Source organism: Cervus elaphus, chromosome 27 (genome assembly GCF_910594005.1).
Source record: "Cervus elaphus chromosome 27, mCerEla1.1, whole genome shotgun sequence".
Lineage (NCBI taxonomy): Eukaryota > Metazoa > Chordata > Mammalia > Artiodactyla > Cervidae > Cervus > Cervus elaphus.
Window position 1 is genome coordinate 52,180,799 of NC_057841.1, and position 23,064 is coordinate 52,203,862.

Below are 23,064 nucleotides of genomic sequence, written 5' to 3' on the forward strand. Positions count from 1 at the left end.
CGTGATGCTGGGGAAACTCAGGGATGCCTGTTATCAATTCAGTATCTCTCAGCTTCAAATCTGCCCTTCTCTGCCCTGCTTGGTCATACTGGACCTGCTGCTGCTACTGCTGCTAAGTCACTTCAGTCGTGTCCGACCCTATGCGACCCCATAGACGGCAGCCCACCAGGCTCCCCCGTCCCTGGGATTCTTCAGGCAAGAATACTGGAGTGGGTTGCCATTTCCTTCTCCAATGCATGAAAGTGAAAAATGAAAGTGAAGTCTCTCAGTTGTTTCCGACTCTTAGCGACCCCATGGACTGCCAGGCTCCTCCGTCCATGGGATTTTCCAGGCAAGAGCACTGGAGTGGGGTGCCACTAGGCCCCGTGAACACGTCCTCTTGGCCTGCGAGTGGCATATCACGCTTGGTCAGTAGAGGGCGCTGCGGGGACTCTGCAAGGCGACAGCAGCAGGAAACTTTCCCACTCCTGGGTCTGGCCCCCCGCGGTCATCAGCACTCATCCTGGGAGCCCGGGCACCTCCCAGCAGAGAAACCAGCTGTGTCCGCAGGCCAGGCTCCCCCATTAGAAGCTGCTTCTGAGAAGTTCTGGCTCCACCACACCCTGGGGTATACTGCAGGCTGCTTATACAGACTGGGGCTGGCTCACATCCCACGGTAGGTTCCTTCGCCACCAGAGGGCTTCCTGACCTTGGGGCAGCTGCATCCCCTACAAGTGTGGGGAATCTCAGCCTGGCGTGGGTGGGGGGCTCTCCTTGCCACTAGCTCCTGCACTGACTCTCCTCCTCACCCTCAAGATGGTTCTTTTACACCCACTGCTTCTGGGCCCCTGAAATCCTTTTCTTTACTAGCTAATTATCTACTACTGCTCTTGTTAACAATTACAGTAATTTTACTCTGTTGGGATAACCAGTGTGGCTTCTGTCTCATGGGTACAAAAGGCAAACCGCATCTATCCACCAGGTATCCAGAGAAGGGAACGGCCCTCAGACTTCAGCACAGGAAAGTCTGCTTTTCTCCCCATGTGGCGATCAGAGTGAGTCCTGTTCAGCCATGTTTTATTTAGACCATGGATGAGACGTCCCTGATTCCCAAAGTAAAAGTGCGAAGTGTTAGTCACTCACAACCCCGTGGACTGCGGCCCGCCAGGCTCCTCTAATCCACGGGATTCTCCAGGCAAGAATACTGGAGTGGGTTGACATTTTCTTCTCCAGGGGATCTTCCCGACCCAGGGATCAAACCTGGGTCTCCTGCACTGTAGGCAGATTCTAATCCCCAAAGAACCTAAGAAATGCCGCTCTGGGTTGATCATACCTCTCAAGAGGCCAAATGTCCATCAGGGAAGGGCTGGGAAAAGCACCAGGACCCCCTGAGCCACTCTAAGGATTTCAGGCTAACTTCCGAAGCTTCCCCTTTGTTGGCTGCAGGTCCCAGGAATTTACCACTTCAACTTCCCAGTTAAGCATGGATTGCCTACCACCTTGGGGCTCTTCTCCCCCAGAACTGGCCAGGGAAGGGGGCAGTTTCTCTAGCTCTACTGCCGACTCAGTGGACATGAGTTTGAGTAAACTCTGGGAGTTGGTGATGGACAGGGAGGCCTGGCATGTTGCAGTTCATGGAGTCGCAAAGAGTCAGACATGACTGAATGACTGAACTGAACTGCCCTTTAGGACCAAGAAGAACAGAGAGAAATTCTTGTTTTAGGGATTCCACTGCTAAGCTCGAGATGGAAACAGCATCAACAGACATAACACTGCCTGAATTACAGAGCTGCCAGATCTTTACGCTCCATTTCCAACTTGGATCCCATGATGGTGGTATGTGGGTAGTTTCGGCCCCTAGGGCATGTTCTTTCTGCTAGAACACACGGCTTCAAACCCAGACCACAAGGCAAAAAGATACAGCTCCTCCTGGTTTGTGTCCATGCCCTGAGGGAGTGAAAGGGGGGTGTCCATGGTTGATCCAAGAGATCAACACTCAAATTCTATTGTTAAGAAAGGGCATCAGAGCTCTACACCATCAGCTTGGGAGCCTGAGGGTTGGGGTAGAATAAAAATAAGAAGATATTCACCAGGAGCCAGAGGGTTTCCCCACCAGCTCATTGGCAAGCCAAGCAGGGCATTGCTGAGCTTTCTTTTTTCCATGAAATCAACCCTCTGGTCCCTTATCCCCATCCCTAAGCTCCTTACCAACGAGCGTGAAGGCTTGTCGAGTCTTCTCAAAGTCCTCAGCATCATCCACACCCTCGATGACAGTGTTTCCTCCCTGTGACGTGTAGAAGAAGTCCTCGGCACAGGCTGTGGTGGGAAAGGAAGTGAGGGGGTCAGGCACAGGTGGGACGCTGCATCCTGGGTTCATGGCAGACCACGCCCCCAAGGATGCCTAGCCCCTGAGCAAGCTGTCCCAGGCCAGAGTTTATTCCCAGCAAGAAGTGGAACCCTTTCAAATATCATCTTTTTTTTTTTTTTTAGTGTTTTTTTTTAAATTGTGGTAAGAGTCACACAAAAAATACTATTTTAACCATGTTTAACTACAGAGTTCAGGGCTTCCCTCATAGCTTAGTTGGTAAAGAATCTGCCTGCAATGCAGGAGACCCCAGTTTGATTCCTGGGTCAGGAAGATCTGCTGGAGAAGGGATAATCCAACTACCCACTTCAGTATTCTTGGGCTTCCCTTGTGGTTCAGCTGGTAAAGAATATGCCCACAATGCAGGAGACCTGGGTTCGATTCCTGCATTGGAAAGATCCCCTAGAGAAGGGAGAGGCTACCCACGCCAGTGTTCTAGCCTGAAGAATTCCATGGACTGTATAGTCCATGGGGTCGCAAAGAGTCGGACACAACTCAGCGACCTTCACTTTCACTTTCTTTCAACTACAGAGTTCAGTGGCACTGAGTATATTTACCTTACTGTGCAATCTTAACATCATCCACCTCCCGACTTTTTCACCTTCGTAAACCAAAACTCTGTCCCCATTAGACACTAACTCCCTATCCTCCTACCAACCCCACCCCCACCCCTGGGCATCTACCAATGTACTTTCTAACTCCAGGAATTTGACTATTCTAGGTGCCTCGTATAAGTGGAGCCAAACAGGGTTTCAAATATCATCTTTATTGACAACAGCAAATGGAAGAGAAGATTGAGGAACAAAAGACAGAAAACTACACCACGGTGACAGAAACTGCTGCTGCCCTTGTGTTAAACTGATACGTGAAAAACATGAGAAAATAAAATGGCTGGTTCAAATTACAGTAGAATTCACTGCAGACTTATCTTTAAAAGGCTCTGAGAAACATGGTAAAAAAAAATGTACACCCACCCCAGCAGCAGACCTCCATGACCACCCGTGATCTCGGTCTGACATCCTATTTTAACACATGAAGGGCAATGACGTGCCCAGGGTGACACAGCCGTTTTTTGTTTTAAACGTTAGGGCATCGTGAGCTATTTAAGCATGTGTGCAAATCCAGGTTAAGGCTCTCAGTGCTCGCTCTCAACCCTCAGTTTAGTTCCTCTTCCGTCAGGCCTCTGCTCACCGCTTGGGGACGGTGAGTGAGCAGGCACCCAGGCCTGTCATCGGATTCAGAGCCGCCCCCAGGGGAGCAGAGACAGCAGTGAGCCGGGCAGCGTCTGCACCCCAGGGCTTAGAAGCTGTCGTTTTAGGCAACAGTTGCAGCCAGTCAAAATTACCCTCGAAAGTCACTTACACATTCCACAAACTTGCACCTCTGTGGGGCTACAATCCTGTCCAGGGCTTGGATTTGATAAGATGCCAACACTGGACACTGGCTGTTTTCCTGCCTCCCCTGCAAACACCAGCTCAATGATCTTCTCTTGACCTGGGCACGTATGAGTGATGGCACATCAGCTACACCTGCTTCAGGCCAGCTTCCCAGCAACTCCCGGTGCCCCCCTTCAACACCTTGTCCTTCTGATTTGATCTCTGAAGAATTTCTTCAGTCTCTTTCCTTCCTCCCTCCTGACTGCCACTGCCCCGGGCCTGACCTTCAGCTTCTGTTGTCTGGGAACTGTTGCAAAGGCTCTAGACCTTTCCCCTGGCTTCTGCTCCTGTCCTTTCAAAGTCCTCCTCCAAATCTCTGGAAACGGATCACACCACTCCCTGCCAAACGCCCCGTGGAGACCACTGTCCTCAAGGCGAAGGTCAAGCTCCCGAGAAGGGCCTCCTGGACCTTTGGTTAGGTGGCTTCCTCCAGACCCATGGCTCATCCTTCCTTCACCTCCTCTACGTCCCAGATCCGCCAGCTTCCTCACTGTCACTCCTCGGGCTCCTGCCGACCTCTCCTGCCAGATTTCTCCACTTCCCACCTCCGATCCTACGCTCCAGTGAGCACTGCGCTCTGCCAACTCCTCCCACGGGCCCAGTCCACGCGACCAGGCCCAGCGAGGAAGCGGCAGAACTCAGCCCCAAACCCCAGTCTCACACACAACCAGCAAGGAACACTGTACACAGAATAAACAGCCGAATAGCGGTCATGTTTAATGAGGAAGGGCTTCCTGGAGGAGTCGTTTCAACCCCCTCTGATGACTGCAGGCACCTGAGCCGGGAGATGAAGCACTTCAGTCTCGAAGTGCCACACTCACGGCCACAGCAAAAGCCCATTTTGATGAAGCAAGTGACATTAGGTCTTTGTGGAAGATGGCAAATTTAGATCTTTCATTCTCATCACCCTGGAAGTTCCAACACAGAGTAATGTAACAGCTTCAGAGGTTTAATAAAACATCAATTCTATGCCCCTTCACATTTACCTTTCAAAACACCTTGTTTGATGATTTTTACAGTGTCCATACGAGGATGACTGAATACAGCTGTCCCTGTGTATCCATAGGGGGTTGGTTCCAGGACCCCCCAGAGATGCCAAACTCCACAGATGCTGAAGTCTCTTTGCAAGGTAAAGGACCTGCCTGCAACGCAGGAGACCCAGGTTCGCTCGCTGGGTTAGGAAGATCCCCTGGAGAAGGGGATGGCAAAACACTCCAGGTATGCTTGCCTGGAGAATCCCACGGACAGAGGAGCCTGGCGGGCTACAGCCCATGGGGTCACAAAGAGTCGGACACGACTGAGCAACTAAAATTTATATACAATGATGTAGTATAGTCAGCCCTCTACAACTGTGGGTCGAATTTCAGTTCATTGACTCCAGGGATGTAGAAACCGCAGTTATGGAGGGCCAAGTGTAATATTTACTCCCATTTTTAAGGCAGGCAAGCTGAGCACCATAGGGTTTTAAGGAGCAGGCTCACCCAGGGTTTGGCCAGGCCTAGCAGCCCATTCCTTGATCACCCCGCTAAGGAGATGGTTATCTATGACATCCCATTGCTTAGCCATAGATACAACCTAACTCATTATCTTAAAGGAAATCAGTCCTGAATGTTCATTGGAAGGACTGATCCTGGAGCTGAAACTCCAATACTTTGGCCACCTGATGCGAAGAGCTGACTCATTTGAAAAGACCCTGATGCTGGGAAAGATTGAGGGCAGGAGGAGAAGGGGACGACAGACGGTGAGATGGTTGGATGGCATCACCGACTCAGTGGACATGAGTTTGGGTGGGCTCCAGGAGTTGGTGATGGACAGGGAGGCCTGGCGTGCTGCAGTCCATGGGGTTGCAAACAGTTGGACACAACTGAGTGACTGAACTGAACTCATTATCAAAAGTATCCGCTGACAAACTAGAGTTGTCTGAGACTCCAAGGAGAACAGTAAACTGTCATACTGGAGAGAAGGAGGCATTTTCAGTATCAAACACCTGTCGTGGTCAGCAGCCAGGGCCCTGCCGTCTCACGTTCTGAGTCAGACAGACCATTCCATCCTTCCTGGCTTTGAGTTCCCAAACTCACAGGCCCTGCAGGGAAACTTCCTCCCAATGAGGTTCATCACTGCAAGGGCTACCCTGGCCAATCACAGCATTCTCTACTACAATCGAAATAACCGTCTTCCTTCCCTCTGCTTTAAGGCTGCAATCACCTCTGTTAACATCACACCCCAGACTCTCTCCAAAAGACAGACATCCCAACAGGCTGCGGTCCCCATTTGCTTAGCCTGCCTGTATCTCAGCTCTACTTTCAGGCCCAGGAAGCCAATCATCCCATCCCAAAGAGGGGTCTCCTGTCCTCCAGTTTGGGTCTCTGTTTTTTCTTAGAATTTCCACAGAGACAAACACCATAGAATCCCCTATTAACTGAGTCACTGGATCAAATCAGTGTACAAAGGGGTCGTGAAGCCAGTGATTAGAGCAAGACCATCAAGACCATGGCCCAGGGCTCATACTTCACCTGGGGAGGCTATACTCTGACTTGTGCAAGGCAAGAAAGGGTGTTTATAAAACTGTATCAGCATAGCCATGGAAATAAAAGAAGAAAGGATTTATTCCTGACTGTGTGACGGGAATGTGAGTCCACTATACCTCTTTTAACCAGCATTTATGCATATTCTAAGGCTTCCCTTGTGGCACTAGAGGTAAAGAACCCCCCTGCCAACGCAGGCGATATAAGAGATGTGGGTTCGATCCCTGGGTTGGGAAGATCCCCTGGAGGAGGGTATGGCAACCCACTTCAGTATTCTTGCCTGGAGAATCCTACGGACAGAGGAGCCTGGCGAGCTAAAGTCCATAGGGTTGCAAAGGGTAAGACATGACTGAAGCGACTTAGCACGCATGCATGCATTCATACTCTAACACACTACTAATAGTATTTTTTAAAAAAATCTCACCCTGAGGTCATTTTAATACAACAGACCACCAACAACAGGGCAAAGGAAAGTGTGGCTGGCTGTCTGCATATCTGTTGTCCACTCCATTCATCCTCAGACAGATACACAGAACTCCTAAAGGGCCAAAGGGTCTTACAGAGATCTCTGCATTTGAACAACAGTTTAAGTGAAGAAAAGCGGGAGGAAGGTGAGGCGGGTCTGAATATTCACTAGAAGCTGCTGGCTCGTCCTTCTTTTATTTGACGTTTCCATCAACTCAACCAGGGTTATCAGTGGAACTAAAAACGTCAAGCTTCAGGGCTCACAGCCAATCTACCCACAAGGCAGAAGACAGCCTCGCGCCTGAGCATGAGAGCTTATCAAAGGCTCTTCACGACACTCCAAGATGCTCTCAGAGTGCACAGGCAGGTAAGAAAGCAAGAAACGAATCCAATTGGGTAGTTTTTCAACTGCTCCAGTCGGGGGCCTAAGGAGCTTGCACCTTGCTGAAACACGGAGTAAAGAAAAGTCATTTCTCACCTCAATGCTCTCCTGTAAGTGGGGAAAAAAAAAAAAAACTGATGATTTCTTTCCTATTAAAGTTACATTTGGAATAAAATGGTCCAAATACAGCCAGATGGGTCTTGCCGGTATTCATTTATTTTCTATAAAATTAGCCCTAGAAAAAAGTTTTCATCCCCCATAGGTTGGCTCCGAGAGGTCCAGCAGGGCCCGTGGAAGGAGTGGAGGAGCATGGTGTCAGCCTTTACATGGCCTGCCTTCCTGGCCCCTTGTGACTGCGAGCCAACATCAGAGCCCCAAGCAGCCAGCTCAGGGCAGAACCCATCAGACAAGGCTGGTGACATTCACTCCTTGTCCGAGGAGTTTACGACCACTGGGGAGAATCAGACCCGCAAGCACTGAGCAGCTCGAGAAGGGCACAAAGCCAGTGTCATGCGTGTCCTCCAAGGCTTCCTCCTTTGGGGTCCAACTTAAACTGACTGCCCCTGAGCAGCTGTGACCCACCCCCTTAGCACACCCTTCTCACTCCGTATTGTAATCGAAGCAAGGGCAGGACCCACAACGTCTGGTTGAACAGTACATCCCCAGGGTCAAACTCGCCTGCATAGGGTTCAATGAATGAAGGAAGCGGTGCTAAAGTGCCCGACACAGGCATTGATTGCTACCCGCATCCACTCTACTTGGCTACCAGCCAAGTAGAGCAGAGAGCTAAGAGGGCAGACCCGGGCTTGACCCACCTGACGTATTTCACCTCCTGGGAGCCTCGGCGGGAGAGGTCAGAGGTGGAGCTGGTCCTGGGCCCTTGTGGTGGCAAAGATTTGGCTCTGGGACCATCAAGCCTCAGAAGTCTACGTCTCTAACAGTTGCACAGACAGCCAGCTCTGTACACCGTCTGCTAGTCCTGAACCTACCCACACCTCCCAAAACCCAAATGACAGGCCAGGCCAGGCAAGCTGCGTGGCCTGAGGCTTGCCCTCAGCACACAAACCCATCAGGAGTTGGCTTGGAGGACTCAGCAGCAGGAGTCAGTCAATACTCAAAGATAAGGCCCTAAATATGGGTTGGGGTGGGCTCCAGGCCCAAGGAGAGGGGCTACATGGGTGTGGCGTTGAGAACTAAAGCCTGCTCGCCCTTCTTGCTTTGGCCTGGCTCTCAGCTCCCCTCAGGGCTTCCCTGGTGGCTCAGATGGTAAACAGTTTGCCTGCCATGTGGGAGACCCGGGTTCAAGTCCTGGGTCAGGAAGATACCCTGGAGAAGGGCATGGCAACTCACTCCTGTATTCTGGCCTGGAGAATTCCAAGGACAGGGGAGCCTCGTGGGCTACAGTCCACGGGGTCGCAGAGACAGACACGACTGAGCGACGAACACGTTCACTTTCTCAGCTGCACTAGGTTCACATCAGGAGTTTCAAGGTCCCTCAGCAAACAGCAGCAGCAGAAAGCAGGATGACGGGGACCCACCAGAAGTCTGTCCTCCTATCTGAGAGTAGCAGCAAGGCTCCCGCTGGCCTCCCGCTCCGGCAGCTCCATCCCAGCGAGCGCTGCGGGGCAGGTGTGCGCAAGCTGCCCGCCTGCGGGGAGGACCCCACACTGTGGTCGGGCGGGGGCTCAGGGTGCAGGGAAACTCCTCTCAGCTCCCCCCTTCACTTTCCGTGGGGAGGCCTGGGATTCTCCGACGTGCCTCTGGAGCCACCCCTGTCTTACCTCTGCTTTAGCCTCATCCCTTTCTTTCTTTTTCTTTGTCTCAATCCTCAAATGTGACTTAGAGCGGCTGGGCCATGCTTAAGTGGCATGCGTTAGCTCAATCTCTACATCCTCATGGTGGGCACACGTTTCTCATGGTGTCTCGAGTGAAACATACTTTTCAAAATAATAATGAATGTTAATTCGCTGAGGCTCTGTGCAACACTGTGCTACCCCCTGCCTCTTTTCCTCTCGTTCTCTGGGGGCATGAAATTCACAGAGGTCTGGGGCTGGGCCCCTTGAGAAGCAGAGCTGAGAACCCCAGGATGGAGGACCCAGAGCAGAGCCCCCAGATGCACCCCCTGCTGCTGCAGCACCCAGCCCCCCAGGACGGGCAGCACCCCCCATCACTTACTTAGCGCCAGCTCCTTAAATTCCGGAAGACTGGCAGCCGCACAGAGCTGGTAAAAGATGTGGTAATTCCTCTCGTCGTCTGCCTGGAGGAGAAAACACAGTTGCTCAGTGAGGGGTGGGGACCCCAAGACTGTCCCCTGCCCCGTTTGAACTCCAGGGTGCTCTGGGAGACAGAGGTCAAGACCGTTTCTTCACGCCTCTGCCACCTTCAACTCCTACCTCCAGAGTCTGTATTCACTGTTATGGGGCCTTCTGACAACTAGAAGATGTTTAGTTCTTGACTTACGCAAAACAAGGTGTGGTCTCTCTTCCTCCCTCACAGAGCATCCCTGTGGTTTTACCCAGGACAACTCCACGGGTTGGCGCTGGCTCAGGCCACCGTGCTGCCTGGCTCATACTGGGAAGACTGTCACTTCCCTGGTGCGGGCTCCCTCTCGCTCCTGGGAGGCTTGGCACTAAGAGAAGCTCTGCCCCTGCAATCATCAGGCTGGGACGGCGAGGGGAAAGGTCCACGATGAGACAGGACTTACAGCAGACATCCGGGCCAGACCTGCCTTACACAGGCAGAATGGCGGTGGTGGGTGGTGGGGGCAAGGCTTTCAGGAAGCCTGAGTGCAGACGGCAAGGAAGAGGAAAAAACCCACGAGGAGTCTAGCCACAGCCACGGTCGGAGCACGTCTCACCCGTACCCAACCCAGCAGGCTGTCTGCTCTGTCGCAGTGAAACTGCGGTGGTCCGCAATTGGGGCGGTCCCTCCAAACCTGCAGGGTGGAGGGAACCGCGCTCGGGGTTGTGAGCTGCACCGACCACCACTGGAGGCCAGGGTGAGCAGGAGGACGGTCCTCAAGAGGCCAAAGACTATTCGGGAAGGAGGGAACCAAAGGCGAGCAAAGAAGAACCGAGTCTGAGTCCCATTTATTTGTAAAGGAAACTAACAAAACGGTCAAATAGCTTTTTTTTTTTTTAATATAACTTACAAAGTGAGTTTCCTGGTGAAAGGGGAAACCCACAGACCCTATGTGACACTGCCCAGATCACAAGACTCTGAAGTCCACAAAGCATGACTGTCTTCTCTCTCTTTGGTGCCTAGCACAGGGCTAGCACATGACAGACAACACAGGTTTGCTGACTGAATCTAAACACAATGCCCACTGAAACACATCAATACAGGATAAAAGATTTTTCAGGTCTGATACCTATAAATGAAAACTTATTAATTAAAAAAAAAGGAAGAAAGAAGACCAAAAGCACAAGTCTGTCCAAGTCCAGGTTCAGAAGACGAGGTGTTCTTTGGGCACCGGGAGCGGAACATGCAGCAAGGAAGCTCCATCCCCGGGAGAAAAACCAAAAAGCACAGTCACGCGGCTCACCTGAAAGACCACTCTGGACTTCTCCAACAGGTACGTCCTCATGTTGGCACCAATGATGCGGTACCTCTTGTCAAAGCCGATCTGAATGTACTTTCCGAAACGGCTGCTGTTGTCATTGCGGGTGGTTTTAGCATTCCCGATGGCCTGTGCGGAAAAGACAAAGGTGTGCAACACAGGGTGGGTTTTCCTAAGTTTCAGGATTGAGTGCTCCTGGCAGCATCTCTAGTCCCTCCCTCCTCCTTCCTTCTAGAACTTGTTATCGAGATGACAATGGTTCAAGCAAAAGAAAACAGAGAACTTCATTTTCCTGCTTCCTTTATCCTAAGGAAGGCCAGTGAGAGTGATGAGTGTCTTTAAAAGGGACTAGACGGCTGGAAGTGTCTTTAAAGGGGACTAGACGGCTGGAAGGTGCACCTCTCTGACCTTCTTCTCTTCTTCCTTTTCCTACCTGGAATGTGCATGTGAGGGCCACTCTCCATCCCCACCCTGAAAGAGAGCCCTGATCCTTCAAGGCATATGTGACAGGCCACCGTCAGACTTCAGGAAGCCAATTCTGTTTGAAAAGTGGCAAGGTGGGCTGCGTTCCCTAACACACAGGTAACAGTGACCATTTCCCAGGCCTCCAACATGAACCAGGTCCTGGGCTGGGCTCCCTTCACTTTCCCTGAATCCAGGCAGATGGGTATTATTAACTTCCCTCAAGTTTCTGGGAAAACTTAGGCTCAGAAAAGGTAAGCAGTGTGCTGAGTGTCACACGGCTGGGAAGTGCCAACACCAAGATACAAATTCAGACACAACTGAGTCCACAGTTTGTGTTCACCCCACTTGGTTTCACAGCCCTTTTCCAAACTACTCACCACCAGACGGGAGCGGCCACCCGTGTGGGTGACTTCTCACATCTCAACATTCAGGTCAAATCAAAGGATAAAGACTAAGACATGAATCCTCATGTTTATCTTTTCCTAAGAAAGTGAAGGGAATACCTTTCAGAGGATGGTAGGGAACCAACTCATTACTCTGACAAGCAGTAAATAAGGAAGCAAACATCCACCCTAACTTTCCTGTGTAAATTCTATTAGGGTAACTAGTTAGTGAGGAGAAGTTTCCCTTCCTAGACTTACTCTAGGGGAGTAAAGGAGGGAGGAAAAGTGGAATGAGAACATCACCATTCTGTAACTCCTGATGAATTAACTGATCTAGGCATAAGCAATGGCTGCTGACTCCACCAAAAGACAGCTAGGCATTCTGTGCATCTTGATGGGAACACCCACCATCAGCAATAAAGGGTTCTTGGTTTTTATTATTTTTTTTTCTTTAATTTATTGATATAACCATGGATTTACATGTATTCCCAATCCCGATCCCCCCTCCCACCTCCCTCTCCACCCGATTCCTCTGGGTCTTCCCAGTGCACCAGGCCGGAGCACTTGTCTCATGCATCCCACCTGGGCTGGTGATCTGTTTCACCATAGATAGTAAACAAACAAACCTAAATCTAACCAAGCCTTTAAATTTTACCACCCTTTCATGGGACATACAAAAGACAAAGGAACATGTTAACATAAGGAGGATGCAATCAGCAAAGGCCAGCTGGTGTAAAACTCTAAAGGATTATCTACCTTCAACCAAAAAAACACAAATCTCAATTTCAAAAAATTCAAATTTCGTCATTTGTAAAATGGCAACAAGAATGTTCTCTTCACCAGGGACTTTCTCAGCAGTCCATCTAAGACTTCACCTAGTTTGATTCCTGGTTGGGAAGCTAAGATCCCGCATGCCTTACAGACCAAAAAAAAAAAAAGAGAGAAGAAAAAAAAAATCCAAAACAAAAAACGGAAGCAATCTTGTAACAAATGTTATAGAGATTTTAAAAATGATCCATATGAAAAAAAAAAAATCTTCAAAAAAAAAAAATCAATGAACCTTCACCACATCTGAGATCATTCCTTAGGGCAGTTGAGGGAACGCTTGCCTACAGCCTAAAGATCACTGCCAGTCTATGCTCCTTACCTCACGAGGCCACTTTAAGAAGTGATACAATGGATCTACGAGCACTTTGAAAGTATTTAATGGTACCCATGAAGGGAAAGGGCTGTTTGTATTATTACTACCAAACCCGTAAACTCCACTCTGGCCATGAAGAGCTTCTAACTTCTGTGTGTGTGTGAAGGACTTGCCTGTGGTTCTTTATCTGTTAAACAGATAAATCTGCTAGATTTATTGCTGTTGTATTGACTTAGAAAACATGTTGATGCATGAGGAAAGCAAGTCCAGTTGTTACACATGATAAAAACCCTGACTTTGATTATCTCTGAGTCTACAGTCAACAAGACACAGACATGATACAGACAGTTAAAATTTGAAAAATGAACAAATGATATATGCAGGGAATTCATGGAAGAAAGTCACATGACCAGTAAACATCAGATACTCAACCTCAGAGGAAATCAGAGAAATGCAGACAAAAATGACAGTCCACGGTGGCACTACCTGAAGAACTTTGATACTATGAAATGGTGAGGGAAAAAGGAACTCTCATATATATATTGCTGGTCCAAATGTAAACTGCAACAGCCATTCTTAAGAACAATTGGGCATATCTAGTAAAATTGAATATATAAGGACCTAAGAATCCAGCAACTGTACTTTTAGATATTACCTAGAGAAACTCACTTTTTAAGTGTACAAGTAGGTGTGCAAAACAATGTTTAATGCAGAATATGTATAACAATAAAATACAACCTAAATGTCTACCAATCAGAGAAACAGATGAAATGTGGACTATTCATACCATGGGATGCTATGAAGCTGTTAAACTGAGCAAATTAGAACATAATGCATGGGTAAATAAAAAGAATACTGAGTGAAAAGCAAGTTGCAAAACAGTTAATAGAATATGGTACCATTAATATGTAATAGAACTACCCTCTGACTTATGCATTTACAAATATGTAGGAAAACAAAAATGGACTGGAACCCATCATTTCACTATGGTTGGGACTGCACAATAAGGAGATGCATATCAACTAGGATGGAAGCCGAGAAGGGAGAAATTTAGCCAGTGCCAGCAGAATGGGAAAGGCTTTAAGAAGTGGAAGATGAAGCGAATCTTAAAGGGTGAGGGTAATTTTACCAGTGGAGAAGGAAAGGGGATTTTATTTATAAATACAGCATGGGCAAAGGGACAGAGGGGTATATGAGAGACCTAACACATAAGGAATGGCTAGAGTGTGTTGAAATATGAGAGAGAACAAGAGGAGAGGGAGTCAGTAAGGTGTGATGGGGGCAGATCCTTGTACGAATAGGTTACTAGTCATAGACCTTCTTGTTTCTTTAGCTTAGAAAAAAAAAGGTCAAATCCTGAAAATGATGTAACAGCTGGTCTTCGTTTCTGTCAGTTTAGCCCCCTTTTCTTCTCCAGGACATGGGGGCTCTCTGCGGCTCCTGGAGCTGTGTGCCTGCAGACGCCAGTCACCCCAAGAAGCCATGTGACCCCTCTGGGCTGGGGCTGGGTTCTGCCCCTGCCCCTCAGTCTCCTGATTAGCAGTGTCCTTCCAATCAGCGCAGACTTGTGAACCAATCACTCCCGGGATGCTGACAAGCTCTTACACAGAATGGGGTCAGAGAGCTCTGAAGCTGACAATAGATCATCCGAATCCAGCCCAGTCAATCCCAACCCACCCGCAACTCGCCTTTAATTCAAACGACTGCCACTTAACGCAGCCCACTGGGAACTCCAGCGCCTCAGACAGCCCGCAACTCTGGGTCTCCCCAGGAGGCGTCTGCAGAAGCTGGGCTGCAGACATAACGAGGTGATGACATGACCATAACTGATTGCTTCATTGGGAGGTGCCATCCTTCCCCGGGACAGGGCTGGAATCATCAGTAATCAGCAGTGCCCTGATTAAAACGTGCCTTGTATTGGCTGTATTCCTCTGAGGAGCCATAAAGATGACTGAGCTTCCTGACACCAGGGCCCAAGTTAAGACTCTGAACTTGCGACAAGCTGAGTTTGGCCAGTAACAGAATCTGCTCTTTCTCTGCTCGGCATCACTTTGATTCTACCTTGAGTTCTTCTGGGCAACAATGCTTCCTTTCCATGTTCATATCTGATATTTCTCTCAAATGTAACACTTAACAATAGCCCAAGGGATAGCCTCTATGATAACAAAATTCCATAGTTGACAGAATGAGCCCTCTGGGTTTATTCACATTATTTCCAAAGTAGCAATTTGCTTAGCTGTGGAAATTTAACATTTTGCCCCCAAACCACTGTAGCCTTTGTTCACATGACATCACGCAAGACCAGGCTGGTTCATGGACACGCTCCTCCTCCTCTTGCAGTGAACACGTTGCCCTCACACTTCTTCCATGCCTTCCCAGCAGCCCACCAGCCTGTTCAGGCTGTAACAGACACTGGAAACATCAGATCACTTCAGATCACGGTCGTTTAAGAAGTATTCCCAAGGCAGGGACCCCAACAGTTAGGTGCACCCCAATGTTCATGGGAGCATTATTCACACTGGCCAATAAAGCGGAAATAACCCAACTATCCATCAACAGAGGAATAGACAAAAATGTGGTATATACATGCAACAAAATGTTACGCAGCTATAAAAGGGGAAACCAAGTACTGACGCGTGCTGCAACAGGGATGACCCTTGGGAACGCTGTGAAATGAGTGAAATCAGCCCGACACAAAGGAGTGAGGTCTATGATTCCAGTTGCATGAGAGACACAGGAGAGGCAACTTCGTGGGGACAGAATTTACAACAGAGGTTACCAGAGCAGAGGGGAGAACAGGACATTATCGTTCAGTGGGTACAGAGTTTCTGTCTGGATAGTGAAAACATTCTGGGAACGGGTGGTGGTGGTGGACGGCGCACAATGCTGTGAGTGTACTGAATGCCAATCAACTGTACACTTCAACGGTTGTTAATTCTTCTATTATGTACGTTTTACCACAACAAAATTAAAAAAAAAAAACACATCCCGCCTGTGTCTTGTACCTGTTTAATTATGAGGCGGTCTGTCTTCATGAAGTTCCCCCATCCTGGCTAATAAGAACTGCCTTCAGTCACCAGGGATCAAACGGGTTTCTTCCCTTCACTGTTTTGTACAGATCACTACTTTACTTCCAAAAGAATAGGCACTCTGTGTCTTGGCAATCTGACTACTACAAAGTAAATTTTGTTGTAGTAATTCTGAATTTTGAAACTCAAAGGAAAAGCTGAAATCCTGGTTTCATTCTCACCCGAGATGATTCACGATGCTAACTGTAGAGTGCTGTCTTCGCTGCCGCCATGTAAGTGCAGGAGACAGCCAAGGGCGAGGAGTGGGCTCACATCCACAATCATCTCCCAAATCCAGCCCATGGCCTGGCCTCCACCTTGAGGCTTTAAACAAATGCTGTGAGCAAAGGGCTACAAACTAAATGTCTGACAACAGGGAGTTAAATAATGGTAAAGCCATCTATCAGTGTATGTCTGTAGCCAATGAGTTCATAAGAAGCTAAATGATAAAGGGACATGGTTAATCCTATTAATATAATAGTCAGTGAAAAAGCTGGAAGGAAATATACCAAAATATTGAACAATTATCAGCAGGCTGTGGGATCAAGGGGGATTATTTCCTTTTCGTTCATATTTTCCAGTAAATCCTTCCTACCTTCTTAACATTTATTCGATAAATGTTTCCCAGTGGGTGTGGGACTGAGACCAGCATCATCAGGATCACCAAGGAACTTAAACTAAATGCAGATTCCCCAGGCCTTCTGAATCAGAAACTCTGGGAGTAATGCCCAGTTACCAGCTCTCACAAACACTCCAGGAGATTCTGATGCACGGTCAAGTTTAAGAACAACTGTAATCAAATAAAAGGTTTTTTTCCTGTTTCTAATCTGTTTGGTAAAAATGCCTTCAGCTTTATTGACCATTTCCCAATTCATATAAGAATAGATACTGAAACTTGCTTTTGTCTACAAACATACTAAGTCTCTTCAGTTATGTCCGACTCTGCAAACCTATGGATTGTAGCCCACCAGGCTCCTCTGTCCATGGGATTCTCCAGGCAGGAATCCAGGTCCAGATTCTCCAGGTAGAAAAGTGTGCTTGGTTAATTGATGAGCCTCCATGATTTAAGACTCAGAATCTACTCCTTCAATTGGTAAAGGCAGAGGGAGCAAGAGAGGTTGTGAGAAGGTCCAGGCAGTGTCTCGTTCCCCCAGCTCCAAAATAATCTGAAGGACCAACCACACTGATGCCGTGTGCCTTACCTGATGGGCTCAAGGCTATGTGGAGAAATCTGAAGCTATTTTGGCAACTTTCGGCTTCAACTGAATTTCCTCTCACTAAAATCAAGGGGCTTTTCGGGGCTGACAGAGGGGCCTGCTGCTCCCAGACTGCAGCCCAAGCAAGAATGAAGGGCCTCATCTTTGGAGGCAGGAAATCAAAGCTGGCCCAGGGATGGTGCAGCCATTTAGCTCAACTCCATCAGAAGGACACTTTTACAGAGGAAAGGTGGAAACAGAGAAATGGAGTTCTGTCCCTATAATGTGGTTCGCTCTAGTGAGACCTAAGTTTTGGAAATATCTCTGACCCCGCACTAGCATCGGCTGCTCTGAGGCCACCGTGGGGGAGGTGCAGGCGGTGAAGACAGAGACTGGACCCGCCCTGGCCAGTTCATGCCAACTCAGCGAACAATTTTCTGAGACTCTTCAATAGATTATATGTTGTCACAGAGCATTTGACTCTATCTCCCCCCAAAAGACAAAATGTCCAAACATTTTTGGGAAACAGGGGGATCTTTTATCTAGGTTGGAGAAGACTCTTGAGAGTCCCTTGGACTGCAAGGAGATCCAACCAGTCCATCCTAAAGGAGATCAGTCCTGGGTGTTCACTGGAAGGACTGATGTTGAAGCTGAAACACCAATATTTTGGCCACCTGATGCAAAGAGCTGACTCATTTGAAAAGACCCTGATGTTGGGAAAGATAGAAGGCAGGAGGAGAAGGGGACAACAGAGGATGAGATGGCTGGATGGCATCACCGACTCAATGGACATGGGTTTGGGTGGACTCCAGGAGTTGGTGATGGACAGGGAGGCCTGGCGTGCTGCGGTTCGTGGGGTCGCAAAGAGTTGGACACGACTGAGCGACTGACCTGAACCTCACCCCATGGGAACTGCCCTCCTGATTCAGTGGGGCCTCACCGTGTGGGAAGGATTCAGTGGGACACTGATTTGCTGACATAGGATGGCAGGAGGGGAAAGGACACCAGAGATGGCTGTAGACAGGGAAGGACTGTCATGACACTGTCCGGCAGAGTCAAGGGACAAGGAAGACATGAAGGGAACACTCTATCCAATACCGGGGACCTGGGCTTCCAGGTCAGAAGATTCCCAAATCTGCGGTTTTAGGGGCACCTTTGACAAATTTCCCTCAACAGCAGACAATGGGTTCTCGGAAAGAGGTGAGACTGCTGGCCACGTGAGTGACCTCCAAGAACCCTGTGACCAGCCACGTGAGGCTGGACGCTAAGCAGTCTTACTGCCAGCAGAAGGAGCTCCAGCCAAGGAGGCTATGGACATTGGGATGGCTTTACCTCCATGATGGGACTGGATGCCAGGACCTTCTCTTCGATGTTGGCGTCACTGGCCGAGCCACTGACCGTGGTGAAGTAGCGCATGGCATACTTGGCCGACACCGTCTTGCCGGCTCCAGACTCCCCGCTGACTATGATGGACTGGTTCTTCTCGTCTCTGAAAAGGAAAAGGCCCTGGTCAGTTGCTGGCCATGTAAAGGCACTCTCGCCTTCCAAGGACCCTGTTGACAAGGGTCTGAGCCCAAATTAGGGATAAATGTGAGGGATGGCGTGGAAACAGCCCAACTTCCTTCATACATTTGCACAGATCTGAAAGTGGGAGAAAGAAAGGAGTTCTGAGAAGGACTTACAAATGCCACATACCCTATTTTATGACCCAGAGGAAGGGGGACATATGTATCTTGGACTATCTGTAATCACCCATAAGTTGACCTTGGGGATGACGGGCAAGAGCACCATCACTTTGTTCTACACACATTAGCTTTGCTTCCGTTTCAGCTAGAGAACCCAGGACAAGAATATGGGCAGTAAAAACCACCTGATTTTGAACCTCACACCCACTGGTTAGCTGTCTGACTTTGGACAAGGTAGTTTACTTCTGTGACCCTCAGATTATCTCAGTCCAGTCTCTTACGACTTTGATCTCCAACCATGCTCACTCTCTTCTAAGTGGTCACCTAGACTTAGGGACCACCTAGGTCTCTAAATTCTTCCTAACACTCCTGCCAGATTGAGTGTCTGAAGCACAGCTCTAGGTGTGCTTTCCCCACTCAAAGCAAGGTAACTACCCATCCCTTACCGAATCAAGTCCAGAGTCCTTAGTTGAATGGTTGAACCCCATCACAATGCACATCTCAACACTAAAACCTTTGACAAGCATGGGCAAACTATGGTGCTAAGAACAGAACACTGGCCCTTCGGTCTAAAGATCTTGTCTGAGTTCTGGCTCTGCTATCGGCAGGCTCTTTGTAAGCCTTAATCACATTAAAGAGGATATCATCTTACAGATTTGCTGCAAGACTGTATGAAACGATCTCTACATTTCATATAAGATGAGGGTATTGCAATCCAGCCAAAATGGGCTGCTTGTCAGTCTCTCCAACTGCACACTTTCCCACCACTGCCATTTATGGTTCTCACTCTACCGGAAATCACCAGCAACTTACACCCTTCCACTGAAGCCCGACCCACGTCCAAAGCCTGACCCATCTCAGGCATCCCAGCAGGCAGTTATTTCTCTGCCTTCTGAAGTCTCATGTCACCTGATTTGTGCCACTTGGAAGGCACTGTCCCATCTCACCTCACACTGATGTCAGGCCCTGCGTGGTCATTTTACTTGCTGTGTGACTTTGGGTCACTTCTTTTCTTTGGACCTCTGTCTTTTCATCTTGTCAAGTACACGGCTGCAACTTGGGACTCCCCCAGTGATTTTAATCTATCTCTGACATTTGATGATTCCATGATCAAAATTGTAACAGGAAGTACGGGTGCGGAAAAGCTCTCAGTTTCAATTTTCCATTACTTAGGGTTGGCTGTGGGGGAGATATTTACTAAGAACGGAATTCTACCCAATATCCTTCAAAAACACAACCAATGTATGGCTCCATCCATTCAGCCCAATTACAGACATGACTTAGCCTACTACTTGGGTCTGTTTGCTTTTCAAGAAATCCTTTTCTCCTGAGCCAGGTGAGGTTTCCTTTATAGGCACACCTTGGAGATACCACAGGTTCATTTCCAGACCACCACAATCAAGCAAATATCCCAACAAAGAGAATACTGCAATAAAGCAAGTCATGTGAATTTTTTGGTTTTCCAGTGCAGATAAGTTACATTTACACTATAATGTAATTTATTAAGGGGCTTCCCCGGTAGCTCAGATGGTAAAGAATCTGCCTGTAATGCAGGAGGCCCAGAAGGTACATAAGAGCATTATGCCTTAAAAAAAAAAAAAAAGCACATACTTTAATTTAAAAACATTTTATTTTGGATAAAAAATGCTAAGCACTCTCTGAGCCTTCAGCCAGTTGCAGTCTTCTGGTTGTTGGGGGTTTTACTGCTGACTGATCAGAGTGGTGGTTGCTTAAGGTGGGGGTGGCTGTGGCAATTTCTTAAAATAAAACAACAATGAAGTCTGCTGCAGGGATAGACTCTTCCTTTCACGTGAACACTTAGAAGCCAATGTGGGGTTATCAATCGGCCTAATTTCAATATTGTGTCTCAGAAAATAGGGAGGTCTGAGGAGGTAGGGAGAGCCTGGGGGAACGACTAGCTGGTTGAACAGTCAGAACATACAAGACATTTATCAGTTACATTCACCCCCTTACATGGGTGTGACTGGTAGCACCCACAACAGTAACAATATCACATCAAGTATCACTGATCGCAGATCATCATCACAAATAGAAATAGTGTGAAAAAGTTTGAAATATTGCAAGAATTACCAAAATGTGACACAGAGACTTGGAGTGAGCAAACGCTGTTTGGAAAAAATGGTGCTGATAGATTTGTTTGGCACAGGGTTGAAACAAACCTTCAGTTTGTTTTTAAAAAATCTGTCAAGCACGATACATGGGAGGGCAATAAGGTGAGTTCTGCCTATATTTAGGGAAACTAACCCACAGCCATGGCATTTCATACCCTGAAGCACCAGCTGTGACTCAGGCCCAGGTTGTCCCCAGGAAGGCAGGAAACACCCCTGAAGGCCTGGGCGTCAGGCAGCAGCACAAGACTCCCCGGTTGGGAACCAGCCACTCTCCAGCCCCCACGCAAAACACCAGCAACCAACAAGTCCACCTCCCATCCCCCTGGGCTCACACTGCATCCCCATCTTGGACACCTGAGAGGCGAGATTTAATTGCTGCTCAGCCTCCTGTTCGTCCAGTAAAAATTTCCCACCAAACCACTGCAGCACCTGGAGTTCCCCGAGCAAGGCCAACCTCCTCTCCATCCCCATATCTGGGTGGGGGCCCCTGGGAGGGGGGGAAAGGGGGTGGAAAAAGGTGGATGTCAAGACACCTGAGGTCCCCACTGCAGAGTACTGATCAGCCAGGGAGGCACTGCAGGGCCTTTGGGGACATCGTGCTGAAGTGCAGTCTTGTTTGGGTTTTCTGCAGAGAAGACACCATCACCCTTGACCTCCCCACCAGCAACAGGCACAGAACCATCAGGAAGCACTGCTTCAGCCGTCTCCGACTGAGGGAAGCCCCAGAGGAGCTCCAGATACACCACCCGGCTGTGATAACGAGGCCAGCACATCTCTGACATGTGTAACATCAGTACCCTCACCCCGGAACCCCTGCTCTAAATGCCACCATGCGGCCACACCCCAGTCACTGAACTGAGAGCTCCTGGAGAGCAGGCACTGGCTTTAACCCCGAACCTGCAGGATTTCTAGCACCAAAGACTCTCCATCACTCCCTGTTCCCCCACCCCAAGCCTTTTCCGTGTTAAGGGCCACCAGCCTGCACTCACCTACTTCATCCAGGAGCCTGGGTGTCACTGTGGATTCCTCCCTTCCCCTCAAGCCCGTGTGTCTCACTAAATTCACCTCCCAAGACACTTTGCTCTGTTCTCTGGACCTCTGAGTCCCAGCCATCATCTCTAACAAGCATACAGTAACAGCTTTCTAACCCTTGCTGTCATCCTCCTGTAATAGCAACACATCCTCCTTAGATGACCTTTTGTAGTGAATATGGGGTCAAACCTCGCCCCCTGCTTTAAGCTGTCCAATGGCACTCCTCTGCCCTCTAAGATCCCAGCTCCAGGATCATGTTCAATACTCTCCATGAACCAGCACCTCTCTTTCCAGCTTGATCATGTGCCACGCTTCTCTTTGTTCACTCCGTTCAAGCCACATGAGGCTACTTCTTTATTCCTTCCTACTTTATATCTGCTTGAAGCTATTTCAGTTCAAACTGATTTTCCCTTCTTTGATCTCACAACTCTCAGTGCCTGGTACTCAAACAGCCTTACACCACTCACACATTACTACTTTTCATTGTAATTAATTACCACCACCAATTTACATTTAGCTGTTACCCCTTGCTTCAGTCAGTTCAGTTCAGTCCCTCAGTCCTGTCCGACTCTTTTCAACCCCATGGACTACAGCACGCTAGGCCTCATTGTGCATCACCAACTCCCGGAGTTTACTCAAACTCATGTCCATTGAGTCAGTGACGCCATCCAACCACCTCATCCCCTGTCGTCTCTTTCTCCTCCTGCCTTCAATCTTTTCCAGCATCAGGGTTTTTTCAAACGAGTCAGCTCTTCACATCAGGTGGCCAAGGTACTGGAGTTTCAACTTCAGCATCAGTCCTTCCAATGAATATTCAGGACTGATTTCCTTTAGGATGGACTGGTTGGATCTCCTTGCAGTCCAAGGGACTCTCAAGAGTCTTCTGTTTAAGACTCACAAGACTACTGGGTGCCAGTCTTCTCAGTTTTAAAAATCCATTTTAATAATATGAATATTAAGATATCCCTGTGTTTTTATTTTATCTTTTGGCCATGGCATGCAGGATCTTAGTTTCCCAACCAGGGATTTGAACCCATGCTCTCTGTAGTAGAAGCTTGGAGTCTTAATCACTGGACTGTCAGGGAAGTCCCCCAGTCTTCTCATTTTTAACAAGGATAAAAACGAAGTTTGGGAAGACCCGGGGATATTCCTCGAGTTCTCAGCTAGTAAGACACCAAGTGCAAACTTGAACACAGACTTCCTTAACCCCAAACAATTTCCCACTGGGGTGTGCTGTGACACTCTATACCA

At 48.5% G+C, this 23,064-nt stretch overlaps 1 protein-coding gene across 2 annotated transcripts in view; it reads right to left on the reverse strand.

The window, feature by feature from the left end:
• MYO5B (myosin VB) overlaps positions 1 to 23,064 on the reverse strand; it is a 337,892-nt gene that overhangs the window by 120,765 nt on the left and 194,063 nt on the right. For both annotated transcript variants that reach the window (XM_043888876.1, XM_043888875.1), the window contains exons 5-8: positions 18,297 to 18,453; positions 10,697 to 10,840; positions 9,328 to 9,409; positions 2,188 to 2,295 (exon numbers count right to left, since the gene is read on the reverse strand). In XM_043888876.1, the coding sequence (XP_043744811.1) occupies positions 2,188 to 2,295; positions 9,328 to 9,409; positions 10,697 to 10,840; positions 18,297 to 18,453 (491 nt within the window). The remainder of the gene's footprint in view (positions 1 to 2,187; positions 2,296 to 9,327; positions 9,410 to 10,696; positions 10,841 to 18,296; positions 18,454 to 23,064) is intronic.